The following is a 25,080-nucleotide window of genomic DNA, read 5'->3' as shown; positions in this document are numbered from 1 at the left end:
TTTCTCATAAGCTTAAATTTTTGGGGGTGAATGGACTGGCTTATACAAATCTTTAAGTCATTTTGACATTTCTCTTTTTATGATGAAGTCACTATAAGACTTGAGTTATACATTAATTAATTGCCGGACCTGTAAATCCGTCAATTATTTAGAAGCCCATGCTTCATCCCTACATATAAGAGATGCTTCTTTTGTTTAGCTTTGTGGCAGGGGAAGGCTTGTTCTGTTTTTATTATGTTTTTTTCTTTATTGTCAAATGATCAGGCTATATGTGTACACCTAGCATAGAGCCAAAAAATGTTACTACTAATGGTAAGAAGTGGCAAGTGTATAATCACTTAATCAATGGCGGAGCTAGGTTTGGATGAGAGGGGGGGGGCTCAGCCTTCTTCTTCCTCCTCCAGCCCCCTCTCTCCCCCCATTTTCTTCTTCCTCTCCCTCTCCCCCCCTCTCCTCCCTCACAACTCCATGGAGTCTAGCGGGGTAGTGGGGGCTCAAGCCCCCTCCGCCCCCACGCTGGCTCCGCCGCTGCACTAAATCAAGAAAGAATTATGTTTCATTGTGCATTTTCTTCTCTAGGGTACCATGTTGTAAATTAGCTAATGTTCTAAACTCTGAAGCACTCACGCTGTTATGAAAATAGATGCACAACAGATACACGAATTTTATGTGGAAAACCCTTACGGGAAAAAACCACGGGCGCCGACCAGCAATGATCACTATAGAGGAGTTGGGTACCCTAATAGGACTCTGCATTATAGAATTAGTTTCATCTCCACCTTGATACGAATTTCCCTTGTAGCATAAAAATCTTCAATCTCCAAAGAACCTTGTGATGATAAAATCAATGTGCGCCAAATAGTCACTTGGACTATAATCCATAACACCCTTGATCCAGAAGAGGTAGACCATACTTCAAACTCGCCATTAGGAACAAATCCTGAATCTGCTAGTATAAACCGATGTGAACCTAGCAGAGACGCGAAACTGATGCACAAACTTCAAACTCGCCATGGGAATAAAATCCTGAATCTGCTGGCATGAATTTCTTTAATCCTAGCCGAAACGCGAAACTCTTGTGATTAAAACGAAGTACTTAGATCTCCTTATTAACCTTCTGATATGCTGGGCAAACAAACTTAGCAATTCCGCCGGAAATTTGACCACCTCCACGTGATCTGGATAGGAACCTTCTGGCTCTCTCTCGACGACTTCGCTTGTGTGTCCTGGAACATGTATGCGCTACTGATAGACTGGTGCACGACAGTACCTGCTTCTCCTCCTCGATAGATATGCCAACTTGCATCTTCACTTGCCATAACGAGAATATTGTAGATCAAACTTCAAACTCGCATTGGGAATAAAATCCTGAATCTGATGGTACAATTTGTCAAACCCTAACAGAAACGCGAAACACTCTAGGTGCATAAAACGAAGTATTTTGATCTCCGTGCAGAACCTCCTGGTAGACTTGGCTTTGTGAACATAGCAATTGAACGTGAATTTGAATTCCCCTAAACAGAACCAAAACAATGCAAGGCTTGAATCCCTGATATGCTGGATATGTGCACGCAGCAAAAACACCGGAAATTTTGCTCCTCAGAGCACCCCAAATGGTAAAGTAAGGTGCTATCTATAAAACATGTACATCTCAGCAATAGACTAGATTAATAGTAAACCATCTCAATAGTATGTCTACATGGGTATCTATAGCTCTCTAATACATTGCTTCGTTTTTCTCTATAGACTATTTTCAGGTTAGTAGATAGCTTTGCTCTCTCTCTTCATTTAATCTCTTTCAAGTAGGAAAATATGCTGACATGGATCTCTTATAGAGAGTCTATAGATAACCATTGCGGGTGACCTCATGGAACGACATAGAACCCGGCTTTGTTTATTCTTTTCTCTCTTTTTTTTCCTTTACTCCACCTCAACAACCGTGCAACTGAGATGCCCTGCCCGTGCGTACCATAGTCAACTGCGTCTTTTCTCCTCGATGCGAACGCAGCAACAGTAGATAGGTGGACGGCGGCTGCAGCTTTTGCTTTTCATTGCAAGGACGTGGAAGGGCGGCAGCGACTCCGCGGCGAAGCTGAAGGCAAATTTGATCTTGGCGGAATCGATCTCGCTGAGCATAGCAGAAAATGTCGATGACGACGAATAGATCAGCGACTGCGGATTGACGAGTAGAGCGCCCAAAAAGTTGATTCAGCGGAACGACGAAGCCAACGCGACGACACGCGCCTGCTCCGCCGATCAGATCAGATCGGTTTCTTCGATCCCAAAAATCGCCGGTGGCCGGAAATAGTAGATTGATCTCCAATGCTCTAATACCACTTGTTATGAAAATAGATGCATAACGGACACATGAATTTTATGTGGAAAATCCTTACGGGAAAAAACCATAGGCGCCGACCGGTAATGATCACTATAAAGGAATTGGATACAGACACACGAGATATATTTGGCTGTCACACCCTCCTGTTAACTACCAAATTTGGTAAATCATGCATCGGATTTGGAGTTAAGGCCGAAGCGGATTTGGAAGGAAATCGATAACAGAAACAGAGTATAAATCGGCTTCGGGACTGCATCGGCTACGGTGTGCATCGGCAGATACCGAATCGGACAAGGTAAGCCGATGTAGCCGATTCCGGCAAGGTGAGATTGGAATCATTGTTGGAGTGAGTTGACGTACTTCATGAGGATTGCCACATGCGGATTGAGTCCGAAGAAGGCGATTGTATTTATTAATTAAGAATAGTTTGTTAGTTTCCTTTTATATTTAAGAAAGTGTGTTTAGTGTCCGACAAGGACTTTGTGTTTTCCTTTTATCTTTAGGAAAGTTTCTTTCTGGTCCTACAAGGACTAGTATCTACCCATGGGTATAAATATATACACCTGGGGTCATTGTAATCTATCAATCTCTCGATCAATACAACTACTCTCGGCGCATCGCCACCCTCTTTCGTGAGGTTTTTACTTATCATCCGGCGGAATTTGGCACTTGACGCAAGGCTGCATCGGTTCAGTTCAATCTCCGGCAAAGGGGTAAGTCCTACGTTCCGCCGGCCCTGGTGAATCTATCCTCTACGTTGGTGTTGTTCAAGGCTGCATCGCTCGATCTCTTGGATCGCGCTGGTTTGGTTGATATATTTGCCTACCTGATATCTCAATTCTATATCTAATTGCATTGTGTTTAGAGACGCATTGGTTTAGTTGGGACTGTCTCGGTTAGGTCCGATCTTCTGTCTTAGCCAATATATCTCTACAATCGGAATGTTGTTCTAAATAGATTTGTTATATCCATCACATTAGATAGATCTATCGGCTCATCGAGTATTAGATTATCATATATAATCTCGTGCTGCATCGGTTAGGTTCGACCTACTAGATTGTTGTTAATGATATAAGTCTTGTTAGCCGATAGGTTCATGCTAATGTTTTATCGGGGTACTAGCCGATAAGTTATCTGGACGTTGCATCGGCTTGTAAGGATTGCATATACATATAAGTTGGATTTAGCCGATGACAACAAAGGTTTCACTGTTTAATCTAATCTTGTGGATTTTATGACATCGGACCTCCAGCCGATGTATGCTTTAACCTTCGGTTCAATACTTGTTCTATTATATCATACTACTAGCCGATTGGTTTCTATTGGATTATATTGCTATATTATATTATCATCAGCCGATTGCCTTCATATCATTATATATATTGGACATATAGCCGATAGCTCAAAACCCTATCACTATATCAGCTGGTATCGGCTATCGGCTAGAACTACTCCATCAGCTTGTCAGCCGATCGGCTATTTGATCTACTGTTTACATATCTTGTCAGTTGCAGGATCAAACTGACTGGCACGCCCGCATCTCAATAACCTTTGGACCTGCACTGGAGCTAAGCAGATCTCCTAGGCCAGTGTGTGTTCTTTGCATCAACACCTCCCCGTGCGGCTTACAAGGGATATATATATATATAGGAGAAATCTAGGAGTCCTAGTAGATAAAAACTTAGAGTTATACTAGGAAACTAATCCTAATAGTCAAGTTCTATTAGGAAACTAATCCGAATATATTGTGGGCCTAAAATTCCGATCACATATTTAACACGCGCCATCTCTAAATTGTGCCAGAATGCTACAATCAACTAATGAAACTGAAGAACAGAGAGAATCAATCCTTTTTTCTGAAGGGTTCTATAGGATTTTTTTTTTCATTTGGATTCAAATTCATCTGTTTTTCTTTGTTCCGAAAGAGTCTTCCCTTCTCTTTTTTATTTCAAAAATAAATTATTGCTTCAGCAAAACGAGAAGCAGATCTTCGTATCTATAAACCATCAGCAATAGGTAGATTTTTCCTTGGCATGTGGCACATGACCATCACGAATTATTGGTTAGTGGTAGTAGCTTACGATAGTGCACATGATGTTTTGGTATAATGTCATAAGTGATGACGACGCCAATCATAAGACAGAATTTCAAGCGGTCTTGTCATGAATACCCTTTTCCTTTTTCTTACAGTGGAGGTGATTCCATTTCGAAGTATGTTGACTACTGGAGTGAGACAAATATCACATTGTGTGGATGTAGAGTGCTTACCATCACACATCAGACTGAAAAATGAAGCAATACATAACTTTACTTTTCCTTTTTCCCATGGGCTACAAGGACATCTCTTATATTCGTTTGTTAAAGAGCATTTGTACACTGGTGTTTTCTAGCTAGATGCCACAGCTGCAATCATCTGACGATTGCCATCCCCATAGAATGGGACTTACCGTGACAACAACATCAATTCGTACCTGTCCACCTTGTGTTGTTTCTATGGCTGTGTTTAGATTCAAAGTTTGGATCCAAACTTTAGTCTTTTTCCATCACATCAACCTGTCATACACACACAACTTTTCAGTCACATCATCTCTAATTTCAACCAAAATCTAAACTTTACGCTGAACTAAACACAACCTATGTTGTTCTTCTTTAGCTTCGACCTCAACTATTGTTGATCTTCTCTTTTCCTGTTTTCTCCTAACATATTCAGGGTGTGTCTAGTTTACGCAAAAATTGGAAGTTTGGTTGAAATTGGAATGATGTGATGGAAAAGTTGAAAGTTTATATGTGTAGGAAAGTTTTAATGTGATAGAAAAGTTGGAAGTTTGAAGAAAAATTTTGGAACTTCATATCCTTTTGCATTAGACATTGTCAATTAACCCAACTGTGCTGCCGACACTAGCTAGTGACAACGTATAGGCATAGCTGGGGATATTGCACAAAAGTTATCTCTTTGAATTTAGTTCAGATATATGTGTTTGGCTGAAGTAAGTTTTAATGGATTATTTGAATATTTGATTATCCACATTTTCCTCAGCTGAAAGCTGATTTTTGTTTAAGATGATATGCAAACTTCCCTCAATTGAAAATTGACGCTGTCATGTTAATTAAAGAGCGAAATATTCCTGCATTGAAAGTGGAGCTCGCAAATTGAAAATGGGTATTACGATTAAAGAGTTCAGCAGTAGCACTGCTATAGCACAGGAATTCCAATTGTCTTAATTTATTAGAGACTGCTTATGATAAACTTTCGATAAATCAACAAATCATCAAGAACACCACAAATATATAGCTGATGAAAGAAAATTATGTTTTTAGCAATATAGCTGGAATACAGCAGTACAAATACTTGGGCACACACCAAATTAAAGCATGCAAGATCTTCATTAGTTCTTTAACTATAGATGGTGGCCCCTTTGAAGCGTGGATTTGTAAAAGCTCCGGCCCAAAGCAGATCTTCTCTGCTGGCAAATATGACGGTGCTTTCTGATTATTCTTGTCCTCTCTGGAGAACCTATTCCTACACTGTCAAATTACAGAATAAGGTCCGTCGAGAACGCATCTAATTCGGAGCAAACTCTCATTGACCTCCGATATGTATGCAGATTGCATGTTCTGTTCTTCATGGAAATAAATAATCACCATATATAGACTATTGCACAACGAGGAGCATGCATATGGAACGATATGATCTTCAAGTAAATTCTAGCAATTTTTTTCAAAAATGGAAGGATAAGTACGTTCAAGTGATCGAGTTTGCACCCGGTAATCTATTGTGTAAATGGTGATTATATCTGCCAAATAATATTTCTTGGACGTGCCTACATCATTTTACTAAAAAATAGTAATTAATTTTATTCCTTTTTTCCCATGCACTTGCTTTCAGATAAAAAAAATACATTATGATGTTTATTACACTATAACCATAGCACTAGTATAGAATCTTTGATTATTTATATCTTTTGAACTATACATTATATTATTTTAAAGATCCATTTGAACCATCGTACTCTACTAAAAAAAATATAACAAAATTAGTCCAATATTGAATATATTTAAATTGTATTCTTTTTCTATAGCAATATTATTACTTCAAATACCATGAAGAGTTGCTTTTCGTTAATTGTATAATTACTTTTAATATTATGAAGATTTATTCTTTTCCTAGGAGTTACTTCTAATACTTTGAAGAATTACTTTTCTCCAACAGCGTAGTTACTCTAACACCATGAAGAGTTAATTCTATTATTTTCTGAGTTACTTCCCCCTAACTAGTAGTTACTTCTAATACTGTAAATATAAATAGTTATACTTCTATTTTGTTAAGAGTTTCTTTTCTATATGATGTAAAATTAATTTGGAAAATAATATAATGATTACTTGAAATACCAGCAAGAGTTTCTTCTAAGCTATTTCCCTTTAGTAGCATCTTTACTTCTAATATAATATTTTCTGAAAAGTTGGCATAAATTACTTTTTCTTAAAAACAATAATATATATAAGGATTACCTGAAATGAAAAAATTCATGTATTTATTTCTGATCCTGCTATAGACTTGACGTATGAAGATCTTTATTTCAACACTGATATGTAATTATTTTTAATCCTATAAAAAGTTACTTCTATTAAGCTTAGTTACTTCTACTATTTAAATAAATTACTTTAAGGTATTTAAATATATTCAACATTGGACTTATTATATATATGTAAATAAATATATTTTTAGTAGAGTTTAATGGTTAACACGGTTCTTAAAAATAGAAAATATAAATTATCAAATATTGAAAAATAGACTAGTAAAGTACCACAGGTTAAAGCGTGGCAAGGATACAATGGAATAAATTCCGAGTCAGTATGACCGTGATGACTTTTCGTGCATGCGTCGGATTAGATTCCCAATTTGATCCTCATCTAATATTTTTTTTAGATCCTTTCAAAATGATCGCCCTCTAGACTAAATGGGTATCATTGAATATGCTACATACAACCAACTAAGATTAATTTTTATTAGTGCAACTCCATACAATAATTTAAAACATGATGCAATTTACTGGACACAGAGCGATGTAGCACCTTTACCTATAAAGATTAATTTAAGAGTGATGAAGGGTTTATTGTCTTTATCTCTGCAACCTTCTTATTAGCTAGATATATAACCTCATGTAACACACCACTTGTTTCAGAATAATATAATAATAGAGGACTTTTGCAATACAAGTATATGTCGCCAATGTAAAAAAAGGATAATCTAAAAATTTATCACAAATTAAAGGCAAAATTTGCTACAAGACATCTAAAGTTTGTGTTTTTGGGTACATGACACTACAAGAACGTGATTTTACTATAGGCACCGCAAAGAAAGGTATTGGTTGCTGGACACACGCGGTATTATCTTATTATATCTAAAAGAAATGGAGAGATGAATATTCATTAAATACAAATTTGACCATGGGCCAACTACTTTCAAACCGACTGTGAATGGTTGTGGATTAAATGATGTGGATTCAGATATATGGATTATCTGTGGTATGGATTATCTAGATATGTGGATTAACTGTGATCATTAACCGATGGAAAGGGGCAGATTCGTACTCTCATCGACGCTTCTCTTTTTTTCTTCCGGACATAATTATCACTTTTTTGGCGCCCTCCTGCAGAAATGCATTCTTGCAGTGTCCTCCAGTAAATAACACAAACTTTGGATGTTCTATTGTAAATTTTACCCAAAACCAAAATAAAAATCAAAGTGGCAGTGCAGGATGCTTGTGATGGCGAGTGGTGGTGGCGGTGCGTGTGGGGGAGGCGGCGAGGGCCATCCGAGTTTGTGGAAGGAGGTAATTCCTATCAATTATGCATGTTCATCAGTTCTAGCACATAAAATTCCACTCACTACTAAAGAAAGATTTTTCAAAACAATCAAAATCGATTTTTACATGCGGTTGTCGGACACGCATGGGTGAAAAGGTCTACGAAAATCGCTATTTTCCTATGCGGGTAGCGCAGCCGTATGCAAAAAGGGGATTTTCGCATGCGGTCCCCTAAGCCAACCGCATGCGTAAATATTTTCAGCCAAAAAAAATAAAAAAAACCCTAGCCAACCCACCATGTGCCGGCCGCACGCTCCCACTGCCGCTGCCCACCGCTCGCTCCCACGGCCGCCGCTCGACGCTGTCAGCTCTCGTCGTCGTTGTTGCCCGCTGCCGCCCGTCGCTACCACCCGCCGACGCGTCCGCCCGCCCGTCGTCTCGCCTGCCTGGTCTCCCGAGGTCGAGGGTGGCGGATCGATCGGCGCCGACCTGCCACCGCAACCACCGCGCCTCCCTACCGCTGCTCCCATTGTCGCCCACCCAACCACTGCTCGCTGGCCATCCATCGCCCGCCCGTCATCAGAAGCCGCCACCACTGGCCATTGCGGGCGCCGAGCCCGCTGCCAGCTGCTGAGAGAGAAAGGACTAAGGCCCTGTTTAGTTCGCGAACGAAAAATTTTGGTGTGTCACATCAGATATACGGACACACATTTGAAGTATTAAACATAGACTAATAATAAATGTTTATTCAGCCTTATTAATCCGTCATTAGTAAATGTTTACTATAGCACCACATTGCCAAATCATGGCGAAATTAGGCTTAAAAGATTCGTCTCGCAATTTACACGCAATCTATGTAATTAGTTTCTTTTTTTTGTCTATATTTAATACTCCATGCATATATCCAAACATTTAATGTGACAGCATGAAAAGTTTTTGTTTGTGAACTAAACAAGGCCGAAGAGGAGAAGACAAGGTTGCCAGTGGAAAATGTTGAAGTGGTGGAGAGTGAAAGAGGAGGCAAATCAGACTTCTAGGTGGCTCCTTAAAAGGCCTCCATGCAAATATCGATTTTCACATGCGGGCCTCTTAAGTAGCCTTATGCAAAAATGCCCGCTCAATTTTTGCAGATGCTGCCATGTTCCGTCTACAACTTAACGAGGTTCTCGTTCAAGAAAATCATTTTTATATAGTAGTGACTCTCCCACTGCCATAAAGTGCAGGCGCAGCTAAAGTTTATATATATGGGAATTAAGAAGAGAGGTGAAATTAATTGAAATGAATATGATTAGTTGAGAGTTGAGATAAGGAAATAGCTAGGTATAGAAATTAAATAAGATATGGTTATGATTGGTTGATATAAGAAAGTAAGTGTATAAGATTCATTCTGGACAAATTTTAAACGTTAGTCCCCGCTTCGTATTATAATATTATAAGTTGTTTTGATTTTTTTTTCTAACTCAATTTTTTTAGTTTAACAAAGTTTATATAGAAAAATATAACAACATTTACATCAGCAAATTAGTTTTATTAAATCTAATACTGAATATATATTTGATACTATATTTGTTTTTGTGTAAAAAATATTATTATGTTTTCCTTTAAAATTAATTAAATTTGAAAATTAGTAACGAGGGGAGCACATGTTACTATATCTTAACACAAAGAGAGGAAAGTTAATTTGGAATACCTCCCAGGTGCTTGTTGGCTTGCTACGAACTGCAAGCTTCTGTCCGGTACGTGCAAGTCGATTTCATCACTTGATCACGCCGATGCAGGGTGGACGCTTGTAATTGGCTAGGTGACAAATCTCATCTGCCTAATTTAATCACCGGCAAAAGAATATCTGCTTGTGACCCCACATGTCAGCCACTGCTACATTACTCCTACGGAAAATTTCGAGCAATTAATACTGTATATATATACAACTACAATGTAGGCACCTACACTGCTACACATCACTTCCTAATTGATTAAGCCAAGCTCAGAGTGATTCGACCAAAAAAAATAATTAAGGGTATGTTTAGATCCCGGCAAAAATTTTCACTGTCTCATATCAAATATTTGGATACATGTATAAAGTATTAAATATATGAAAAAAACTAATTATACAGATTACGTGTAAATTGCGAGACGAATTTTTTAAGCCTAATTACTACATGATCTGAAAATATAGTGCTACAGTAAACATGTGCTAATGATGAATTAATTAGGCTTAATAAATTAATCTCGTAGTTTATAGACGAAATATGTATTTTATTTTATTATTAGTCTGTATTTAATACTTTAAATATGTGTCTGTATATATATGATATGAAACCTAAAAACTTTTTACCCTTTATCTAAACACAGCTCTTTTAGATCAAAAGTTGATTCGGGGAAAAAGTAATTAAGCTAGCTACTAGCTCACAACTGCATATATATCGAGTGATCGACTGAGCAGTGAGCACACACACATATCGCCGTGACGTGCACGCCAGCTCGCCGTCGGCGACCATGGGTACGGAGAGCGATCAGTACCCGGCGCACCTGTCGTCGTCGGCGACTGTCGCCGGGCATGGCGACGACGGCGGCAGCAGCACGAGGAGGAGGGAAGGGGCGGCGGCGGGTGGTGGTGGTGGGCATGCGGCGAGTGCCGAGCTGGAGCGCATCCTGGCGGACGAGTCGGTGCCGTCCGCGGCGCGGCTGGCGCGCGCGGCGCCCGTGGAGCTGCGGCTGCTGGTGGCGCTCGCGGCGCCGGCCGTGGCGGTGTACATGATCAACTACGCCATGTCGATGTCGACGCGGATCATCTGCGGCCAGCTCGGCACGCTGGAGCTCGCCGCCGCCTCGCTCGGCAACGTCGGCATCCAGGTCTTCGCCTACGGCCTCATGGTACGCCATGCTAACTACTATACGTAGTAGTACATATATATTTTCAGTAGTTGCATGATCCTCCTATCATGGAAGAATAACGTAATATTGGTCGATTGGGGTCAGATTTTATCAGATTGAATATCAAATCAAATCAAATAAGAATAAAGAGTAGGCCCGAACCTGAAAACCGGCCTTTATATTACAAAAATTGATTCTTTCAATTTGGATTTGTATTGGTGTTGCCTTACACAATTTTTTCTTGACTTTATTACCTTTTTATTTTTGCGATTGGCTTTCACAAAGTATAAAACGTATAACGTATAACTCATAGTATCAAATGTTTGGATATCTATTTACAAGGGGGTTGCATAGGTGCTTTGATAATTCGATTAGTATGCATAATAATATAACTCATATTTTTAACCACTAGAGCAAATCAACAAGCTCTCAATTAGACACACATCATGTGGCTGATTCGAGAAATGACTGATTAATATTCCCTCCGTTTTATACTATAAATCGCTTTAGTTCTTGAAAGTTTGACCAAACTTATAAAAAAAATATAACAATATTTATAGCACTAGATTAATTTTATTAAATATAAAATTGAATATATTTTGATAACTTCTTTATTTTATGTTGAAAATATTGCTATATTTCTTTTATAAAACTAAATCAAAGTTAAAAAAGTTTGATTTAGAAAAAAGTTAAAAAAAACTTATGAAATAGAGATAGTATATTTGAATATCGACAAATTAAATTACTAGTTATTTCTTTCGGTGCGAATAAGATCAAGGAGTGTCGGAAGTAAAATTTTATTAAATTATCTTCACATCAAACTGTTCCTTGTATTGTGTTGTTCGGTTCTTGTTCCTATTTTGCAAGGGACCGAGAAGAGAGATTCCTATGGGTGCAACCGGAATAATGCTTTGCATTTAATTAACTTCTTTTAGCCGTCAGACCAAATTAATGCGAACGGATAATAGCGATCGCTGTATTAGAGCAAGTTTAGGGCCGGTTCACTTTAATGCTATTTTCAATCATACCATTTTTTAAAAAGTTATAAAAAATGTGACGTTTAATTTGTTACCAAAATTGGTAAATACATAAGAAATCATGCTTAAATTTTGGCAATATTACAATCTTGCCAAAATTTAGGCATTGACAAAATTTGGTAAGGTTTATTTTAGCTACTATCTGAACATGCCCTTAATAATATAATGAATTACTAGCTCCAAAAAATAGTAAATCATTTATAACTAACTTAATAGCCTATAAATACAATAGTTAACTATAAATCTGTAGACCGCTTTTCCTCTCTACCTCTTCTCTTTCCTCCATATAAGAGCAAGGCTAATAATATAGCCAGCTGCTTACTTTATAGATCTTTATAGCCTATCTCTTAGCCAACTCATATAGTGGTTAGCTCTCTTAACTATTAATATATGGTCCACCTGTCACTCTCACAGATTTTTTTGGTTCCTGTGCCAAAGCCAGCTATAAGCTTACCACCCGCTTTTCCTTTTTCTCCTCTCCTCTCTCATCCACCTCAGCATTAAGCCTTCTTATCTCATCCACCTCAGCATTAAGCCTTCTTATAGCCTTCCTCAGCATTAAGCCTTCTTATAGCCTTCTATTATACTTGCTCTAAGCACAAATATAACGTGGTAACATCAATAACCTGCTTAATGATATCATCTTATTGTACTTGTTCTTAATATTCTATCTGTAAGTTAACAACGCGGTTAACACAACAGTATACCCAACAAATAATACTATCAATACAGTAAAGTGGATGCAGCTCTCTGCTTTACTACTAGGGCTATGTTTAGATCCAAAGTTTGGATCCAAACTTCAGTCCTTTTCCATCACATCAACATGTCATACACACACAACTTTTCAGTCACATCATCTTCAATTTCAACCAGAATCCAAACTTTGCGCTGAACTAAACATAGTCTACACATTATTGTCATGAGAAGGGAATATATATACCTCCCTTGAAGGGACAGGTTGGAAAGAAAAAAAAATTCCTTTACACTAGACCCAATCATTTAATTTTTTTTCTAGACACTACAAATATAATATATCTCAGAATATGAGAAAAACATAGGGGAACTTCTACAAGTAAGAAACAATAAAATCAAGAAATTACCATTAAAATTTGCCTAAACTGAATATAATAGATGGCAATGAAACTCAGCTATAAGGTTTTGCCAGTTATAAGGTGACAACAGAAGAAAAGGAAAACAGTTAAAAAAATCCGCAAAGCCATCCTAGTATTAATAAGTTCATTTTAAGTTTTTCTTTTCTTAAATACCCTTACCAACCCTCACCTACTCACTCAATAATATTATTTTCCTATTAATAATGGGCACATTGGTTTTTCGCTCCATCTTGTTTTCAACATCTAAGGTACAAGGTCAAAGATTAAGTTAATTTAAGACATTTGTAACATAAAACAAAAGAAGTCATATGGTACACAGTATTATCACTTGAAACTTGATGGAGAAACATGTCATGCGTGAGGATCAAGGGCACTCAAAGATGGAGCGAGAGAATCAGACAACAAGAAGCGTACATATTGTCATATTGATATGACCAGCTACAGAGAGCGCCACTTTTCTCGTTTTCAGATGCCTGCGCAGAATTCTGTTTCTTGCTACAGCTAGCCATATATACCTTACCTGTTTTCAGATGCCTACGCAGAATTCTGTTTCTTGCTAACTATTTAGATCGTGCATACACGTGAAATAAAACGCCACTCAAAAGTCAAGTGCTCTCTGTTGCTAATTAAGTGGTGCTAACTGCTAAGCACCATGCATGCACACACATAAGCTTCTCCATGTTCTAACTTTATGCAACAAAGTTTCAAAAAGAAAAACTTTACATAAAAAGCGATTTTAGAGTCCTTAAGAAGTCTACGGTGACAAAGCCTAGATACCAATTGCCGTCAAAAGAAAAAAAAAGCCTAGATACCAACCTTTGTGTTATAATACATGGTATCGATCTCTTTGAGTTTTAAGAGCTGGAGTTGATAAATATTTTACTAGTAATTCAATTATTTTAATATAAGTTTTAAAAAAAATTATCCAATAAACAATGCGCTGCAGCTTGGCATGGGAAGCGCGGTGGAGACGCTGTGTGGGCAGGCGTACGGAGCGCACAAGTACGACATGCTCGGCGTGTACATGCAGCGTTCCACCGTGCTGCTCACCGCCACCGCCGTCCCGCTCGCCGTCATCTACGTCTTCTCCAAGGAGATACTCATCCTCCTCGGCGAGTCCCCGGAGATCGCCGGTGCCGCCCGCCTCTACGTCGTCGGCCTCATCCCGCAGATCTTCGCCTATGCCGCCAACTTCCCGATCCAGAAGTTCCTGCAGGCGCAGAGCATCGTGGCGCCGAGCGCCTACATCTCCGCGGCCACGCTCGCCGCGCACGTCGCCCTGAGCTGGTTCGCCGTCTACAAGCTTGGCCTCGGCCTGCTCGGCGCCTCGCTGATCCTCAGCCTCAGCTGGTGGGTCATCGTGCTGGCGCAGTTCGCGTACATCGTCGTCTCCGACAGGTGCAGGCTGACGTGGGCCGGATTCTCGTCCAAGGCGTTCTCCGGCTTGCCGGAGTTCCTCCAGCTGTCGGCCGCGTCGGCGGTGATGCTTTGCCTCGAGACGTGGTACTTCCAGGTCACGGTCCTCATCGCCGGCTTGCTCAAGGATCCGGAGATCGCCCTCGACTCTCTTGCAGTGTGGTTAGTAAAGTACAGTATCACATTCAGTTAATCATCCAATAATGCAACCTGATGAGGATGAAGTGTGGTGCGTGATCGATGCTTGATCTTAATGCCACTGATAATGATCTTCAAATTATTCTTCCAGCATGTCAATATCAGGATGGGTGTTCATGGTGTCGGTTGGCTTCAATGCAGCAGCTAGGTAATTGTGTAATTCTCTCTTCTAAGGACCAGGCATTGACACTTAACCAACAACGTGTGTACAGTAGTGGACACATGCATCGTTTCAATCATAAATAGTGAAATCAATTACATTCCATCGAGTAAGTGAGATCGAGATGCTTTTTTTTATGCATGTGAACATATATCCAACAAACTTCCTAATTAATGTCACGTCTTACTGCCATTTGGAGGTCTCATCAATCCCTATAGGGTCCCAAGTGGTTAGGTATCGATATGGATCTGCACGTACATTGCATTTTACCCAGGTGCATGCAGGGGTGGGTCAGGACGATATCCCAACAAAGCGAGATTTAGTACCTCCATAGTACATGTTTATGTACTTATGGATCTGCAAATTGATATAAGCTTAAAGTGCATCATCTCACAATCTCAATTGTACTACTAAATGGAACTCATTTATATATATTATGGCCCTGTTTAGATCCATTTGAAATGGCAAATGGCAAATGACAAAAGTTTTGGTGGCAAAAGTTTTGGTATTGCAAAAGTACTGATTGGTGTTTAGATGTATCCTAAACTTTTGTCATTCTAGCACTAAAGTGAGAGAGAGAGAAAGAGAGAGGGAGTGGTCCCAAAACACTTTTTGGCACAATTTGCTACTATGGACTAGCAAATGCCAAATGCCAAATTGCCAAGTTTTACTACTAGTATTTAGATCCAAAATGGCAAAAAGTGCTTTAAAATGGCAAATTGCTACTTTTGCCATTTCGAAGGATGTAAACAGGGTCTATGTACTTACTTCCTAAGTAATAATGTATACGGTGTTTAATTGTGCAGCGTTAGAGTGAGCAATGAGCTTGGTGCGGGCAACCCGAGGGCAGCAGCGTTCTCCGTGAAGGTGGTGACAAGCCTGTCGCTGATCGTGGCGGCAATCATAGCAGCGATTGTCATGTGCCTCCGTGAGTACCTTAGTTACGTGTTCACGCAGGGCGAAGAGGTCGCCCGTGCTGTTTCCAGCATGACCCCATTGCTCGCTGTTACCATCGTCCTCAATGGAATTCAGCCAGTCCTGTCAGGTACGTATCTAGTATATATCCTCATTTCTCGCTTGTCCTTAATTTAATTTGATATTGACCGGCCAGCTATCTACCACCGGCACGTGAATGTCGAGTTTCAATGTGTATTGTTTTTATATATTTTTAGAAACTTTAGTTTAATTCCTGCTAAAATGGAATATAGCTAGTATAACAATAAATTATTGTCTTATATATTTATTGAGTTAGATGTCGACATACAATAATCTAGGAGTAAAAAAATATGTATACCTCAGTCCCTAAAAGACTTCTTATTGAAGTATTTGTTAGTTCATTGCATTGTCGCATGCATAACAAGTAAAAGAAAATAAATAGTTAGTTACTTAAGCAGTCAGATAATCATATTTACAAAATATGGACTGCATACGACAACTAAATGCTGATAACGAAGAACCATTCGAATAAACTAGGAAGGAAGCCCGCGCATTTGCGCGGGCATGTGTTGTACGTTAAGTTTGAGATAAGTACAAGAGCAAAATATTAAACGGAGAACATCTGCCACGATTTGTCCATGAATTATTTTCATCAGCATTAATTGCTCAATATGTTAATTTCTGACCTATTAGTTTTACATTATATCATATTTAAGTAATATCTATAAGCAATTATTTATAATCTTCTTTATCATTTGAAAATAAGGTAGACCTTTTTTTTAGAAAACATGTAAACGAAAGTAAAGTAAGGTGTTTTTTTAAATTGCATATCTATTATAATAATTCATTTAAGGATGAATTGGGTGGGAATGAAGCTTCACTAAATGTATGGGTTTATATAGGCTAATACGATTGATGTAGTTTGAGAGGTCATCCATCTATGAACATTTCATGTAGGGTGGGTGAGAGGCTCCATACAACCCAACATGAATACAATAATGATGAAATATAATTGTGTAGTAATATTTTAGAAATTTTATGTATCATGAATACATGCTTAACTTTTATATAAGATAGATCTAATGGTTATAATTAATAGTTCATCGATTTAAAAGGCATAAAAGTATTCCAATAACGTAGCTTAAAAATTATGATTGTTTTAATAATCAACGTTATTGCGAAGTGAGCGCAGCTCAATTAATTAGGTTTCATGTGGTGGAACTTGCCCACCTGGTTCAAGTCCTAGACTTGACACGGGTGCCCGTATTTACGGCTAATTATTCTTTCAGTGGTAGGTGATGTACCTATCGACAGCGAGACACCCGTGGTGACTCAAAATGTGTCGACTCAGTTTCTTGGAGGTACTCAAAGGGGTGCTGTGTTTCTAAAAGAAATCCAATATTATTGATTGTTTCTATTTTAGTTTAATAGCTAAGAAATAGCAAGGAGACAACAAAACTTATTTGCATTTGTTCTTAAAAATATATGGATTAGTGAACAATAGCTAGTCCGTATAATATATATAATCCAAAGTAATGAATTTTTTAATAATATAGTTAACTTGATTCTTTAATTTTAAATTTTATAGTAAATAATCTAATTTATCTCTTACTTAGGCTACATTCGATCTCATTGGTTGAGCTTATGCAGTGCACGAAAAACGATGTAGGTCATCAACGCAATATTAATTAAGTATTAAATATTACAAACATGAAAATAGATTTTTTTTAAAAGTATAGAAAGTATTTGCAAAACATGAACAGTTTAATAGTTCGGAGAATATGCTCAAGATAAGGTATAGTCAATTTGATAAGCACTTAAGAATTCAACCTTAAATTTATTAATTATGTACTTAAAAAATATATACAAATCAAAAGCGCAGATTGAGTCATTAACGGCTAAAATCCTGACTGTGTTTTGTTAGAAAACAATGCGACATATTTTTAATTTCTGACAATATGTCCTGAGTAATATTTTAATTACTCATTATTTCATCTTGAACTATCAATGTAGGCCCATTGATGCAAATAAAATCTATCTATTCTCAACAATTGTAGTGTGAAATGATACGTTTATTTGATATTTTATATTATATTATAGATCTATTTTTGGATGTGCATGTTTTATGAAGTAATATATTTTTCTTGTACTACCACATTCACTAAATATATATTTGATGTTGATTACCATAAAGAAAATAAAAAAAATCCAGAGGAATTATAATAGAAAAACTAGCTTAAAATCGTTGTTTTCTTTCGGTAGTTTCACTAAATATTTAACGTTGGCTGTCATTAAAAAAATACGGAGAAAGTGAAAATCCAGTTTAAAAGCTATGTTTTTTTTCCAAGTAGTACGTATATATGCAGTATGCTTTTTTTCTTTTTTGTTGTATGTCATTTCTTCTTTTCTCGTTTGTGGTTGTTAACTTGTACGTACGTATGCCTTCTTGGCTTATTCCGGCCAATATTTTTTAGGTAAGAATTACATGGTAAATTAGGAGGGATATATTACTATTTATAATGGATCTAATCTAACGGTGTAAATTAATAGGTCCACCAACTTAAATGAAAATCGAGGGCTAGATTAGTTTCCTTTTCTTTAAATTTCTAAGATTTTCTCTATTTTATTAAAGCGCCATGTGGCAACTTGAGAGCATTTTTAGAGCGCTATGTGGAAGCATGAGAGCGTTTGTAGAAAGTTTAATGGACTTTTAGTATATAATAGATAGATAGATAGATAATAGATAATAGATAGATAACCGAAATAAAATTATATATCCAGAATAGACCTAAGAAAACATGGTCCTAAGTAATAGGCATTCTATTAACTTTGTTTTAATAATGTAATATCTATTTTCTCTCTGTCAAAAAAGTTAGATTGCCCCACTCACAATACTAAAAAATGATTTTCTGGACGAGCACTCCAATAGGTTGTAGATGGGCCATAAGTGTTCGTGTCTTCAAAACTCGACCACCATTTTCCCATACGGCTCCTTAAGAGATCCGCATGCAAAAATTATTTTTTCCAAGCGGGTCACTTAAAATGTTCGCGTGTGGGCTCTTTAACTCACCCGCATGCAAAAATCCCCCCTCTCCTCTTCCCACTCTTTTATTACTGTTCTCCCCAGCTCTCTTCTCTCTGTCTCCCACCGCCCACTATCCTCTCCCGGCTCTCTCTCTCTCTCCCCAACTCCTCTCAAACTCCTCTCCCCTATACCTCTTCTCCCGGCCTCCTCCTCTCCCCACCTTCTCGCCCCTTTCCTCCGGTGGCGGGATCCGGTGGTAGGAATGCGTCACGGCAGCATATCTGGCGGTGTCGAGATGCGGCGGTGGCAGATCCAGTGGTGGGGAGGCACAGGAGAGACGGATCAGGCTCCCCCTCCCATGCGGCGACAGCAACGACGACTTGCGGTGGTGGCAAGCGGTGGACCCAGCCACCCCTACTCCCGCAAGATGACGAGGACAAGGACAAGGATGGGGACGGTGACAAGATGACGACGACGACGACGACGGCTTCGAGCAACGATGGCGACAATGACCCGGCGGCTTCGAGCAATGAAGGCGGCGACGAGTAGGGCGGCGGGGTCTTCTAGGGTTAGAGTTTCGTGATTTTTGGATTTTATTTTATTTTTTCTTTTTATTTTTGTGTGTGGATGACGTAAGCATCTGGACTATTTCCATGTGCGGGTGCGCCACCCACACGCAAAAAAAAAAGATTTTCGCAGACCCCTTGGTGCATGTGGGTCGCCCAGCCGCCTACGAAAAATGGATTCAACCTTATGGAAAAATGCATTTGGTAGTAGTGGATCACTTCAACCTCTCCGGGTGCAGTTTCAACACATTTGTTGATGGCTATATATTTCTCTGCATATATGTAATATTCGGCTTTTCCATAAAATAATATGGTTAACTAAGCATGTCGGGAAATTGTACCTAAATCCTTATAACACTATTCTATAGGTGTGGCGGTTGGATGTGGATGGCAAGCTTTCGTGGCATATGTTAATATCGGATGTTACTACATCATCGGTGTTCCGTTTGGTTGCGTTCTTGGATTTCACTTTGATTTGGGTGCTATGGTAATGTCTTATTCTACAACATAAGTGTTATTCCATGTCATTTATATTACTGTAATTAAATGTAAGCAATAATTATTTTTATGTTTGACATGAAGGGGATATATGGTGGAATGATCGTCGGATTGTTTGTTCAAACTCTCATTCTTGTTTATGTCACATTTCGTACAGATTGGAATAGAGAGGTAGTTGGAATCTGTTCAAATTTCTCCAATTTAAATCTACATTGAATTTTCGGTATTTATGGTTCTTTGATCCATCTTTTCCATATGTAAGTGAGATAATGCTTCCTTACCTTCAATATAATGTTTCTTACAGGTAGGAGAAGCAAAGAAGAGGCTCAACAAATGGGGTGACATAGCGAAGCCACTTCTCGCTAACGAAGATTGAACAAAATGGCATATTTAGAGTGCCAAGTTGATTTGATATGATGCTATATATGGGAAGCTGGATGTACGTTTCTAGTTTGAGACATTATGCCGTATATGTGTATAGGGCCAAATTAATCTACGTACCAGCCGAAATTTGATGTTTCTTCTGAATGTACTCTTTTGATTTGTTATTAATCTTTCGTACTGGCTAATGTAACCAAAATGCCCAAATTAATCTAGACATCTTGTTCCCTGTATAGTTAGTGAGATGCAACCGGGACACACAATCCGAGACTAAAAATGGACTAAAAATCAACCAATACTAAAGTTGTTTTTTCACTGCTTTTTTATATATACGTATAAATACATAAATACCTATGTACGTGTGTATATATATAGGACTATTCTATATGGCAAGACTATATTCTATACCCCTCCCCAGCTCATCCTATCTCTCCCATGGACCTCCACTCCCCTGGGCGCACATAACCTCTTCCCTTCTCGTGCACGCGCGTCGCCTCTCATCTCTCTTCTTCCCGCGTGCTCCCCCCTCCCCCACCATCTCTCTCTCCCCCACCCTTTTTTTCTCTATTTTTTCACCTTAGAAAGAATTAAAAATTGGAAACTTTTTTTATCTATTTTTTCACCTTAGAAAGAATTAAAAATTGGAAAGGCAAAACTAAGACTTGAACTCATAACCTCATGATTAATAGCAAGCTCTTTTAATCAACTCACCCTTTGACACTATATGATTAGAGTTTATCATTTGATTTCTATATGTATCTCTATTCAAACTTTAGAGAGCAAATCACTCATGTTATTGTGAAACTTATAACTTGTTATTATGTTAGTAGTAACATTATCGCAGAAATACAATAAAATTGCATGTTACTGCAGAATTTATAGGTTATTACTGTACTTTTGACATTAACATCTTGATGAAATTGTAGTAACAAAAAATATGTAGTAGTAACAATACTGATATAGTACTATTGCTTATGCTGAGCTTTAAAATCCTAATTTTATAGTAGTAGTGTTCTTGTACTAGTGTTTTAGGTAAGAGATGTGCATTGTCAGAAGTTGGTATGAGTGCTAATAGTACTTCTCTTTGGACACACAAAGTTACATAGTAGTAGAAAGCTAAGTACATGTGTTATTATTTTTTTTCTCTTTTCTAGAAAAATAAAAAATAAATTGGTAAATTCAAGACAGCTAAGTACATGTGTTATTATTTTTTTTCTCTTTTCTAGAAAAATAAAAAATAAATTGGTAAATTCAAGACTTGAATCCATGATATCATAGTTCATAGCAATCTCTTCTAACCAATCCATCTAATAATGCTATTTGTCTTAAGGATTACTGTTTTTTTCTTTTGTATCTCACTTTGTGAGAAAGAAATATGGTGACCGATTCTAACATCCTGAAAATTAACTACTTTCTAATCCTGCATCATGCCAATTCTTATGTTTCTAATAAGCTTCTAAACCTAGGAAAAATTAGAGGGCCCTCCTAAAACTAATTTGCATTTAATTTCTTTCATTTAAAAATATATTTGATTAAATTGAGGTATTTCTGTTTGGTTTTAATTTAAACCCTTCTTACAACTAAAATCCTTTATTCAAATTATTTAAAAACATTTTATGAATTATGGTCCAAGAAACCCTCCAATATTATTCTTTGAACCCAAACCACCATAATTCCAATCTTATTAGATTTATTCCTTGACAAAACCTCTGATTTAGACTTATTTTTAATTCTCCATCCAAATATCTTTTCCAACCTCTAAACTCCTATTTTCTTATCTAGTCTCCACTCTAATTTCTATAGTTCAATTCCATCCTAGCTCCATCCTTGGCACAAGAATAATATTATTACAAATAAGTAGAATGATTGCTCTTGTGCTAAGAAGATATAATTTAGCCTTCCATCCCTAATCCAAACATAATTAATCCTCTAAATTTCATACCACATATTTTGGGCTAAAATTCTGTTTATTCCACTCCCTCCATTTGCCTTCCACATACTCAAAAGTATATCCAAAACTAAGAGCCCTATTATTCATGGTGTTGAATATTCCTATTCCTTATTGAGTGCTTCCAAATAAATTCCCTCAAATTGCACCTCAAAAAATATTGCACCCAAATAAATTGGAAAATCTCTCATTTGCCAATTTCCTCCAAATTCAAATTGTATTAGGAATTCAGAAATAGATCTTTGGGCCGAAAACTTCTCTTTCCTTCCTTCAGCCCAATCGGCCCAGCCCAAGCAGACAGCCGCTGTCCTCCTCTCCTGCGGGCGTGCGCACACAGGCAAGCCGCCGCCGCCGCTGTGGCTCTGAGCGCCGCCGCCCACGGCTTGCGCCACCGACCGCCGTCCTCCACCGCCGCCCATTGCTTTGCGCCGCTGCCGTCACCGTTCCGCGCTCTTCCCCTTCCACCGCCCAACCCTACGTCCCTACCGCGGCCGCTACGTACGCGCGCCGCCATTGATGTCCATTGAGAGGACGAGGCCGGCGCCGTCTCTTCCTCCTCCACGCTACCGTCACCATGGTCAAGCCGCCGACCACCTTCACAACCGACTTACTCCACCGCCGCTCTTCTCCTATAAATACACGGAAAGACTTGCCATCCCTCACCACACCCGAGCTCCTCGAGCTCTCCCTCTCTCTCTCCATCCATGTCCGGCCGTCACCGCCGCCGGTCGATCTCCTCCTCCAACCATCTACCTTTCTTCCTCTGCTGTACACTGACCTCCCCGGATGCGCGTCGTTCGGGAACACGTTTCACCACTGACACCGCCGTTTTCTGTCCACCAGAGCACCGGCGCCCTTCTCTCCCTCCTCTCGGTTCCCTAGCAAGAGGCAGAGAAGAAGACGACGGGAGGAAGAAGAAGAAGGAAAAGAAAAAGAAAAGAAAAGCCTGACAGGTGGGCCCATCAATAGTAATTTTTCGTATTTTCTAGATTTAATTAAAATCCTATTCTTTATAAGCCCATATCTCCTAAACCGTAGATCCGATTCTAGTGAAACTTAACCTAAATTCAAACTCTACATTTTAGTACTAAATTTACTATTTTAATATTTTTATTTGATTTTCCTTAATTTATTTAAATACCATTTGAATTTATATTTATTTAAACTTATATTTGAATTCCAATTTAAAATTATATTTGCCTTTCAAATATTTCCCTTTATCCCAAAATACCTATTAGCTACTAAAAAGCCACCGGTTGAAATTTTACGCCTTCCATGGGGACGTTCATGGGCTACTAGCCCCGACGTCGGACCATTGGTTGTAAAGCCCGGCAGAACCAAACCCAAGCTCCAAGTGCTGCACCTGGCACCACACGCCTTGATGCGTACAGCGGTTGGAGCTTCACTATTCCCTCGACCTCCACAGCACGCCGCATAGTTAGCTCTCGGGCTCTGTGTGATCCTAGTCGCTCCACCGCCACCCACGGTTGTCGGAGTAACACTTCCACCCTGCTAAACTTGCACCAACTTCCTATTCTCTAGCTGATATGCTATCTGTTGACACTAGAGAAGGTACCAAATCTAGTCGTTATACGGTCCAACTCTAGCAACGACTAGCAAACAACCAAACCCTAGCCGATATGATGCCCTACTCCATGATCAACTCAAATGTAACTAAGTGTCGACGTTTGATGTCGCGATTCCGGTATTTGCATAGTATGGGGATCATTGGTACTAGGATATATGCGAGATTGTAGTAAAAAAGATGGAGACGAGGATTTTTATACAGGTTCGGGCCCCTGAATTGTCAGGTAATAGCCCTACATCCTGTTGGCCGAAGCCGATCGTTGCTCTTATTCATCATAATCACACTAGTACAATATTTGGGGTAGTCTATCTAACTGTTGTCGACATGTCAGTTTGAAGTTCTGACTCGTAGTCGACAACAGGGTAGCCTTCCTCCTCGAATCCGTATCCGGCGAGATCAGAGATAGCGCTATATCTCTCCTGACGGTATCCATAGGCATCGTAGGGGACTAGCCATGCCTATCTCTGAAGTCGATATCCGGCATCGTGTCTTGGCGTATGTTGGCTTGTACGTTGATCTTGTGTCTTGATCTATTGTTCCGTGTCCCCTCTCCTCCTAGGGGACCTTGTATTTATACCCATAGGTGTCCCCTTGTCCAAATAGAACTAGGGAATCCAATATGGATACAATCCAAGTAGTCCTTGTCGTTTCCATGTAGAACTCTATTCATCATTCCTTATGCGGAACTCCTCCTATATCCGAAGGTTGTTTCCGTATAAGACATGGTATGTGGTGGGTTCCTGCCGAGATTTAGTCAACTACTATTAGGTATGTGGTATCCATAACCCTAACACTAAGCCTTAGGTATCATACTACCTAAACCTACCATCAACCAGCACTAGCCATATACTCGCTTTCAATTATCCAAACTACTTCCCATCCTTCCACCAATCAAAGCCTGCACACAAAATATAAGCGACCATAGTTGCTTAATCCCCTCTCCACCTTAGCCTCCAATCCTTTATAACCTATACGCGAAATATTAGCCCAATAATCTCTATACCCTATAAAGGAGATAGCTTATACCCTAAACCCTAGCCCTCCTAGCCATATATCGTTCTCTTGTTATTTCATGACTTCTATTGAATTTGACTCTTCCTCTTATTAAAGTAGAGTCTATTATATTTTGGAGGCAACCTGTGGTATTTCAAGGATCGGGTAATCAGGTTGTCTAACTCGCATTTATTTGCGTTGGA

The 25,080-nt window shown here is 38.8% G+C and overlaps 1 protein-coding gene across 1 annotated transcript; it reads left to right on the top strand.

The window, feature by feature from the left end:
* Positions 1 to 10,568: 10,568 nt before the first annotated feature.
* On the top strand, positions 10,569 to 20,581 carry LOC4333288 (protein DETOXIFICATION 40). Its single transcript, XM_015773011.3, has 7 exons — positions 10,569 to 11,019; positions 14,115 to 14,746; positions 14,874 to 14,930; positions 15,749 to 15,987; positions 19,838 to 19,956; positions 20,052 to 20,138; positions 20,272 to 20,581. Exons 1-7 carry the CDS (start codon positions 10,642 to 10,644, stop codon positions 20,341 to 20,343), a joined length of 1,584 nt encoding a protein of 527 aa, XP_015628497.1. The 5' UTR covers positions 10,569 to 10,641; the 3' UTR covers positions 20,344 to 20,581.
* The last annotated feature ends 4,499 nt before the right edge of the window (positions 20,582 to 25,080 follow it).

The sequence above is a fragment of the Oryza sativa genome, chromosome 3, assembly GCF_034140825.1.
Source record: "Oryza sativa Japonica Group chromosome 3, ASM3414082v1".
NCBI lineage: Eukaryota > Viridiplantae > Streptophyta > Magnoliopsida > Poales > Poaceae > Oryza > Oryza sativa.
This window is presented reverse-complemented; position numbering and strand designations above follow the sequence as displayed.

What these genes read in the sequence shown, in the direction of transcription:
- LOC4333288 (XM_015773011.3), top strand. Translation starts at nt 10,642, where the DNA reads ATGGGTACGGAGAGCGATCAGTACCCGGCGCACCTGTCGTCGTCGGCG. An exon ending in GGCTTCAATGCAGCAGCTAG is followed by an intron (nt 14,931 to 15,748) that starts GTAATTGTGTAA and finishes TTAATTGTGCAG; the next exon opens with CGTTAGAGTGAGCAATGAGC. An exon ending in AATTCAGCCAGTCCTGTCAG is followed by an intron (nt 15,988 to 19,837) that starts GTACGTATCTAG and finishes ACTATTCTATAG; the next exon opens with GTGTGGCGGTTGGATGTGGA.